Source organism: Carex rostrata, chromosome 2 (assembly GCF_964058835.1).
Source record: "Carex rostrata chromosome 2, lpCarRost1.2, whole genome shotgun sequence".
Taxonomy (NCBI): Eukaryota; Viridiplantae; Streptophyta; class Magnoliopsida; order Poales; family Cyperaceae; genus Carex; species Carex rostrata.
The window spans coordinates 15,115,272-15,124,813 of NC_135919.1; the positions used below are offsets into that span (position 1 = coordinate 15,115,272).

General features: G+C 35.7%; 2 protein-coding genes across 2 annotated transcripts; one reads left to right on the forward strand and one right to left on the reverse strand.

Annotated features, from left to right (window-relative positions):
* Window positions 1-437: 437 nt before the first annotated feature.
* Window positions 438-4,548, forward strand: CSP41A (chloroplast stem-loop binding protein of 41 kDa). Its single transcript, XM_078293328.1, has 6 exons — window positions 438-894; window positions 1,941-2,062; window positions 2,401-2,503; window positions 2,697-2,838; window positions 3,545-3,822; window positions 4,148-4,548. Exons 1-6 carry the CDS (start codon window positions 508-510, stop codon window positions 4,346-4,348), a joined length of 1,233 nt encoding a protein of 410 aa, XP_078149454.1. The 5' UTR covers window positions 438-507; the 3' UTR covers window positions 4,349-4,548.
* A 1,399-nt stretch (window positions 4,549-5,947) lies between these two features.
* On the reverse strand, window positions 5,948-9,337 carry LOC144544777 (nudix hydrolase 16, mitochondrial-like). Its single transcript, XM_078293336.1, has 4 exons — window positions 9,001-9,337; window positions 7,559-7,658; window positions 7,115-7,198; window positions 5,948-6,574 (listed from the first exon to the last, which is right to left on the reverse strand). The coding sequence occupies exons 1-4, from the start codon at window positions 9,069-9,071 to the stop codon at window positions 6,314-6,316; spliced, it is 516 nt and encodes a 171-aa protein (XP_078149462.1). The 5' UTR covers window positions 9,072-9,337; the 3' UTR covers window positions 5,948-6,313.
* Between the last annotated feature and the right edge of the window lie 205 nt (window positions 9,338-9,542).

The window sequence follows — 9,542 nt, forward strand, 5'->3', positions numbered from 1 at the left end:
CTACACCGATCCTACGGATCAGTAGAGACTAGTTTTCGAAAATCTACGTGCATTACTTGTTCCGTTCAAATAATTAAAAGAAATTCTATTTAGAAAAAAAATCCGGCGGTGCGCGTATCCTCTGAGATATTTCATATTTTGGGTGACCGACGTGTCCGATGCCTATTCGGGAGAGCGCAGGAGCAGTATTGTTTGTTTGACACTCGTGCAGAACGTATTTGAACGGTTGAGATTTTTCAAAAAATCACGCAAAATATGAGATATCTCAGAGGATGCGAATTCGAATTGGCGGGTCTTGAATTTCGCACCACCGGGGGTTCGGGATGAGAGAGTATCCAATAGTGCCTAAACCTGTTACACATACGCCTATGTCGCATCTTCTTCATGCTTCTCTTTCTTCCAGTCGGCTCACGTAAACCACTTTCCGGGATCATCATAAATTAACCCATTCCACACATCTCCCTCTCTTCCTATCGTCTCTCGCTCCCCCTCTCTCAGTCACTCACCATGGCTACTTCCACTTCCTTCTCCACATTCTCACTTCTCCCTCAGCGCAAATCTCCTCGCTTATCAACTGTGATATGCTCCCTCTCTCCTCTCCCTTCGGTCTCCCATATCTCGCAGTCTTCACTCTCCTCTCAGTTCCTCTCCATTTCCCAACCATTGAACAAATACAGCTTTTCAAAAAGACCCCAGTTTTCATCAAAATTTGTTGTCAAGGCCTCAGCGGATAAAAAGAAAGTACTGATTGTCAATACTAACAGTGGTGGGCATGCTGTGATCGGCTTCTACTTTGCAAAAGAACTGTTGGCATCCGGTCACGAGGTCACTGTGCTTACAGTTGGTGAAGAGGCTTCTAGTAAGATGAAGAAACCTCCATTTACTAGATTTTCGGTAATCTTTTTCTAAATTTGCTGCTATAATTGGACCTTTAATCCTAGTGCTCAATGGTCCTGTATAATACTGATAAGTACCAGATGATTGCAGAAGCAATTGTTCATGAGTCCAGGTTGCCTGCCTTTCGCTCAAATAAAAAAAATAAAAAAACCATCTGATATGAGAACTGTAAAATGATAATAATAGTGGTGTATCATGTCTCGGTACCCCTGTACCCCCACTCTGCCAGTAAATAACTAGCCCTCAGCATAGTTTTTCTTTTTAGCTTTTTCAAAGCACACTGTCTGAGAGGTCCCTGGACTTTTATTTTTGTCTTGTTTTATTATTTATATATATATATTCTCGGTACATAAAAAATCCATCTCAATTTTTTCGTTTCCCCTTTCTGCTTTGATTTTCTCTATCTACTCTCCTAAATTTCAATTCATCATTTCATTTGCTACAAATTACAAAAAATTGATAACTACCAATAGCCCCAAAGTTTGAAATGAACAGTTTTTTTTTTTTTCTTTTCAATACTAAATCTGTGCTTTCTAATTGTATGCATAATCTGATTCAATACTTGAAATATTGAAGTGCAGAATCCATATACATAGAAGATTGTATATTTTATCTAATTAATCCTTTTTTGCCCACCTTTGATGACTCTGGCTCTGCAGTTGCCAGATTGAAACTTTAGTTCCGTATGGAAAGGATCAGAATTTTTTTTAACCCTGTAATAGGCAAATCATTCATTATACATTTCTCTAAAAAAACCAAGATCGGAATGCTAAATTGCTAATAATAATAAATTTCTGTCAAAAAAATAAAAAAAGTAATAATAATAAACTTTTTTTTTAATCAAAACAATTTTGAGAAGTAAGAATAATATGAGAAAAAATCGAAATATATCGATAATTACTTCAGAAAAAAAACGCAATATGATATTTTGGAGGTTTTAAAGGTTACTTCATTAGGTCACTGGCCTTACAGTTGAAGATGTTCTTATCCAATTATTTTTATTATTTATATATATCTTATTTATATGGTTTCCCCTTTGTTAGGAATTGGTGAGTGCTGGAGGAAAAACAATCTGGGGAGAACCGTCTGAAGTAGAGAAAGTGGTAGATGGGGCCACATTTGATGTAGTGCTAGATAACAATGGAAAAGATTTGGATGCTGTCAAGTATGTCAATTTCTTTTGTTTCCCCGGCTGATAACTTTCAATAATTTTTTTCCTTTGAACTCCTATTGTCGTTGTGCCCAGCAAGTTTACTGTGTACTGTTAAAAATATGGTCAACTCCACAAAGGTGTGGATTCTATAGTGAAATAGCCCGGTACATGGATTGCCCTACTGACAGCCCAATCAGGTATTCTTTCACGCAACCAACAACCTCTACGGACTTAGACATACCCCATAAGGGTAATAACCGCCCGGTAACATGATGAATTGTGCACCAAGGAAATCCTTTTCTGGCTGATTAAATTGTGGATCATAATTTTACTTGTTTTGAAAATGACAGGCCAGTGGCTGATTGGGCTAAATCTGCCAGTATCAGTCAATTTCTCTTCATTAGCAGTGCTGGTATTTACAAGACCAGTGACGAGATTCCTCATGTTGAAGGGGTACTTCCTCATTAAATAATTTAATAATGTAGTTGTGTTGCAACATACTTAAATGTGGATTTTCCAGATTCATTGAAATGGCTATATTGATGAGTATTATACCTTACTAGTCAGCATCAGGCAGTAGTTTCCTCATTTTATATTTCCTCAATAGTGCATTAAGTTAACTATGCGTTTGATCAAATTGTATTAGGATCCTGTTAAAGAAGATGCAGGTCATGTAGCAGTGGAGAAGTACATATCAAGCCTCTCATTTCCAAGTTGGGCCGCATTTCGGCCTCAATATATGATTGGATCCGGAAACAACAAGGATTGTGAGGAATGGTTTTTTGACAGTATGATGCTACCTCAATTCAATGAAATCATAGAGTCTTGCCGATTTATTAATAGTTCATAGTTTTGGGTTTTGACCATTAAAAATGGACTTGGTAGCTTATTGTTGGACAAGGGTATTGGATCATTTTAATCAGAAGGCAAATCCCAATATGGTTACCGCATACAAAAATGGTAGGATGTGCTTATCCATATGAAAAGGTTGAATCCAAGAGTAACTGGATTCAGGTACCAGTCCTGCGAAAAAAAAAATGGCCTGTAGTAATTAAAGTCAGTATGAAAACCAGGGAAAAATCTGCATATAAATTAAATATGCTCAGAGCCTGCATGCATTTTAAAAAACCTATATTATTATATTTAGAAACTTGTCCACTGTTTTTTGCCACAAGTTTTCATGCAAAAATTGATATGCATGGATCTGACATATAAAGCTCGATAGTGCTCGGTGGATCTCTATGAAAATGTATTGCTTATCTATTGGATTGGATGTGGAACCTGAAAATGGATCTGAATTTCTGTTGTTCTCAGAATTAATATACATCAGCCACATATAGATTAATAACTATAGCCTTTAGCTAGACATTAGATCATCATGGGCATATCCTTCAAACTTTCACTTAAGATCACCATAGTTGGTTCAAGTCCATGTCCAACTTTTCATCTCTTCTGAATATCAAATCAGTTTCTTCATTGCTGTTGATTTTTTAGGAATTGTCAGAAATCGGCCTGTACCTATCCCTGGTTCGGGAATGCAACTGACAAGCATCTCACATGTGAGGGACTTGTCAAGCATGCTGACACTTGCAGTTGAAAAACCAGAGGCTGCATGTTGTAAAATTTTTAACTGTGTATGCGACCGTGCGGTGACTTTAAACGGGCTTGCTAAGCTTTGTGCACAAGCTGCCGGATGTGAGCTTAAAATAGTATATTATGATCCCAAGGAGGCTGGAGTTGATGCAAAAAAGGCCTTCCCTTTTCGCAATATGGTAAATTATTATATTACCCTTTGGTAGTTACTGCCCAAAAACTTTTTTGATCTTTCCTATATACCGTGTACTGATTGTACTGACAATTTTGTGCTACCAAAAGCAGCGTCCATCTAAGGCTAAAATGGTCACTTAAGTTTTAGTGCCATGTGTGTCTTGCATTTAGGATTGGGTCAATTTGACATTCCGTGAACTCCAGAAAGAAACTTTTGCTAGGGATAGAGTTTTTTGGTATGTTGTGCTAGGTGGAAATTAAGGCAACAAGTATTTTCAGAAACTATCAAATTTAATATAATATGCCTCTTCTCATATTATTTTTATGTAGCATTTTTACGCTGAACCTAGAGCTGCAAAAGAATCATTAGGATGGACGAGCACCACCAACCTTCCAGAAGATCTAAAGGAGCGTTTTGCTGAGTATGTTAGCATTGGCAGAGACAAGAAAGAGATTAGCTTTGAATTGGATGATAAGATACTAAACTCTCTCAAAGTTTCTTCTAGCGTTCCTGCAAGTGTTACTGTATAGTTCAGTTACTTTACTATTGCAAGCGCACAGTCAAGACTCAAGAGTTGGCATGTGTGTATGAAAAACGAGGTGCTTTTACTATTAATACATGATATATTGAGACCTTTCTCTTCTTTGGTGATATTTTTCCTATAGTGGTCTTCTCTGTACAAAAAATAATTTTTTTTTGTTATAATACAATGCTATAGATTTGTCCTTTTTGTGATTTATTTTTTCTGAGGTCTTCTCCTAAGGATGCATTTACTAGCTAAACTAGTGGCTGATGCTCAGCTAGTTGATATATGCAGTACCTAATGAGCAGAACAATTCAGTTTTTGTATAATCCTAATTGATAAGAACTAAATGCCGGTACCGAGTCTGACCAGTATAGCACCTGATCAACTTAAGTCTCCAATGGTTAAAAACTGAACCATAGAAAGAAGCATGATAATATATGATGAGTAGAACTAAGGTGTTCTTAAGCTCACCAAAGTGTTTGATGAGCTTAACTTCAAAACCCATTAAATCGGTTTCAAATGATAAATCCGAACCGTTGAAATCCGCCTACCTTACAAGTGATGCGTCTACATGTGAAAATTTTAAACATTCGAATTAATTTAGTATAAAGTCAAGCGGTCAAAAAACGTTCAAAAAATGAATGCACTAAAATTAATTTATTAACCTTTTAATTTTGACCGATTGACTTTATGCTATACTAATTCGAATGTTTAAAATTTTCACATGTAGACGCATCACTCGTAAGGTAGACGGGTTCCAACGGTTCGGATTCATCATTTAAAACTGATTTGATGGGTTTTGGAGTTAAGCTCACCAAACACTTTGGTGAGCTTAAGAACACCCTAGTTCTACTCTATTAAGATTAAGAATATAATTAGGGTGTTCCTAAGTTCACCAACCATTTTTGTAAACTCAACTCTAAAATTTATTGAATTGGCTTCAAATGATGAATCCGAACCGTTGAAACCCATTTACCTTAAGAGTGATGTGTTTACATATAAAAATTTAAATTTTTTGAATTAATTTTGTATAGAGTCAAGTGGTCAAAAACGTTCAAAAAATGAATGCATTAAAATTAATTTATGAATCTTCTAATTTTGACCGCTTGATTATATACTAAATTAATTTGAAACTTTAAAGTTTTTATATATAGACACATCACTCATAAGGTAGATGAGTTTCAATAGTACGGATCCATCATTTAAAATTTATTCAATAAATTTTAAAGTTGAGTTCATAAGAAGAATTAGTAAACTTAGGAACATCCTAGTTCTACTCAAATTTGTTAGAAGTGACAGTTTTTTTGGAAATTGATGCTTGATATCATCTATATATATCTCTTTTTGGAGAGTTGTTGGAGTATATTTTGTCTTTAAAAGTTTATAAAAAAGAAATCAGGTGTCGTTACTTGAATAGGTTGGAGGCAATATTTTGGGCTTTTTCAATACATGTCAGTTCTTTTGCTGGAATACTAAGAGGCCTATGTTGTAATTCAAACATAAAAGAAACCCAAAACCGAGTGCAAAATCTTCTTTGACTGTGCTGCAAGTATATCAATTCCGATTAGTTCCCAAAGAAATTCATAATAATTAAAACAGAAACTTGCACCTCTCATAAGAATGATGAATTTATATTTAAATGAAAGCCCTCTCGAAAAGGTGCATTTGAAAACATGGAACAAAAGCTTATAAGACCCATACTTCCACTCAAAAAAGATCCTACTAGACTTTGTTTTGCACCTTCTTTTTAAAAACAAAACTCTTTACATGCCAGCCCATTAAAATGTTTGGAGAAACAAACATCTGACATCCCCAAAAAAGTACCAACTCTTTATCTTTTTCTTCTTTCCCATGAGGGCAGCAACTCTTTAAACATCACCAAAAAGACCACCAAAGTACTAAAGCATAATCTATGGAGGGTTATACTATATTATAAAAATTCCAAACCGAAGATACTACACAAAACAACTCAGTCATTCTTGTTGCCTGTGCTATCAGTACAGTACCGCTGAGAGAAGTCCTTCTCCAGAGCCTCCTTTATCCACGGGTAACGACACTGCTTGATGGCCTCCGGCACCGTCAACCAGGCTCGCTGTCGGGTGCTCTGCTCTGGCCATACCTCTAACTCCTCCTCAACCCGCATGGCAAATACTGATGCCTTGCAGAGCCCCTCGGGACAGAACTCATCTTGGTTGCTCTTGCTCTTGAAATAGTAGAATCCTACAAAATCCTTTTATAAAAAGAGGGATGGTGTCAACAAATCAGATATATATTAAACTAATAAAGGTGGATTTATTATGTTATACTGATGATATGATTCTCCTGAGATAAAGATCATGTCTAGACCCCAGAAAAAAAGAGAGAAGGAAATAACACATAAATCATGAGAAATTATGAAAAATTATTCACTTCATTCTTTATCTTTGTCCTTGGATGAATGACTGTGTGAGATGAAATGCCACAAACAGGAATTATCTCTTCGATTTGTTAAGTTTGACGATAGTATTTGCTTGAGAAACTAAAAACACTGGATTTATCAGATAAAATGTTAACAGTTTGAGGCTGCATTCTCAATTTACATCTGTGGAGATTGCAGATGAGAAATTAGCATGGTAGCCAAAAAAAGAGTGACTTGAGATGGAGATTTTAAATGGGTTAATCCAAGAATATATGCCTCATTTTACAACCAAATAACAACAAGATGGATAATACAGGGAAAGTTCAGGTAAATATTGGTATATATAGCTCGTTTAGGAAGAATAATACCTACCTCCAAAACTCCACGCACACCGGCTTCTTCAATAGCTTCTCTTTTGGCGGCCTCTTCAACTGTTTCATCATTTTCCCATCCACCCTTTATACATAGAGATTAAATGAAGCAACTTTGAATCCTTTAAAAACTTCAAACAAATTGGCATACTCACTTTGAATGAATAAACTTCCTTCCTAGCTTAACAATTCTACCCCTGCTCCCTAGCTCCTTACTGGGGATGAACAAGTAAGGTCGGAGGGTAATCTGAAATTTCCAATGATATTAACAAGAAAAGGGGGCTTATTGGATTGCTCTTATTTGTAGGGGTTCATGTGATAAAAGTGTTACATCAGCCTTTTATTTATCCACCTCTGTATTCAGAAGTGAAACGTCATAACTGCATGGTACTTATTTCCATAGTACTTACAGGAAATAAATAATAAAAAAGAGAATAAATAATACCTTCGGAAATAAAAGACCAGGCCCACTTTGAGAGCTTATCATGAGAACCTCCAACACCTTTTGATTCTCAACAGAATTTTTATATCTAAATGGTATGCACCTGAATAAGTAAAGATATCTTATTTCAGATATTTTTCACAAAACAGGTAAAGGAAAAAATATGTAACATGGGACAGGAGCTCTCAAATTTGGAACTGAAGGGAAAATGATGAATAACTTAAGTTTGATTATTCCAGGGTAAATCATCCACCAAAACTGGGAGTACCAGCAAAATGGATTACAATTCTTTGACTTTATTTTCTTCATTTTAGAGTTAACCAGTACCAAAGAGTATACAAGACTAAAAAGTACCACCTGGTACTGAGAAATATAATCAGTTAAATTAAAAACAAAAGAGTATCTCTTAATGAGATACTTCTGGTCATGTTAAATGTACAACTGATACGATCAAAAGTGCCATCCAAATTCTAAGTGAGATACGATCAAAATACAAATACATTCAATGGAGCATACATAATCACATGCCCCATACGACCTAAACTTGTAATTTATTCAGAGAATTGAGGAAGTGAGATTCTTCCACTCTGAGAAGACATCTAATAAGGCCAACTCAGGAACAAACAAAGTGACTCCAATTTCAAATAAGCTAGGTATCTACAAAGTCATAAGACAGATCAAGATAACATGCAAGCATTGTCAAAATGAAACAAGACAAACTTTTAGTTCTTGTTATAGCTTCATTTCAGCCAAATTGGTGATGATGTCTCGGACAATTATTAAAAAACTTAAATGTACACTTAATACTGTGTTAGTACACATAATCAATTATATAGTCAAATGACAACAGTATAATATTGAATTTATTATAGTCTCCATTTGTCAAATTGTATTAGGTCAAACTCAAAGCATTAATTCTTTAAATTTGAATATGATATCTCATTTCAAACAGAAAATTGCAAAAACTAAAAACAAAGTAAGGGCAAGTACTGATAAGATTATTAGACTATATCCAATTTCAGGTAAAAAATAAAGAATACAAACAACTCCACTGGCCCTAATTGAAAGCGACGGCCACCAAAAATGGAAATGGACTCAAATAATTTGCTATCCTACACGATATTCTATACCATAATTGATTTATTACACATAAAAATCAGAGAATTAATGCAAGTTTTAGGATTGCAATATAAAATAACAGTTTGTGGTTCCCACATAAGAAAACGCAATTAAGTCAGCCCTCTTACAGAAAGCAACATCTTCTCAAAAAAATTTGACATAGATATGAAAAAGCAAATTCCCCTCGGACCAGCATAGGAAAATATCAAACCCCCACGCCAATCACCAACATTGTTTGTAATGAGTTACTTGAGCTAGAAATTTTATCAAACAAAAAGCTATCAACTTGATAACAATCGAAAAGGGTAGCGAGAGAGAGAGAGAACCCGGCAATGAGACGACAGCCCCCTTCGTAGCGCTGCTGATGACGACCCGTACGGGCTACCAGATCACACATTGCTATTGCGCTCTATTCCCTTTCCAATTTGCCCTTGGCCAGCTATACCTTCAATTAGTCTCCTGTTCTCTATAGGGAATAGAGCCCCATTTTCAATTTTCTCAAGTTGGATAGCCAATGCGGCGGCTTGGGGATGGATGGAGATTTGGGCGGAGAGAGATTTGAATGATAATTGAAAATGGAGAAAATAATTAATCAAATTGGTCTTTCGGAGTAAAGGGAAATCACAATAAGGGTCTCAGAAAAGGGGATAAGTCAAAATTTTGGGAACTTTAGGAGATAGATGTAAAAATTCACGAGGTCGCAGCCGTAGTAACTAGATCCTCTGTTCCAAATTTCTGACGAAATTTATGTTACAAGTCAATAACGTACCCATATCACCAGAAATTTTGTGGGTCCACTTTCATTGGCGTATAAGAGGGATATATTTGCCACAGATAATCCAAACTCAGTATTTATTTTTTTGTGATA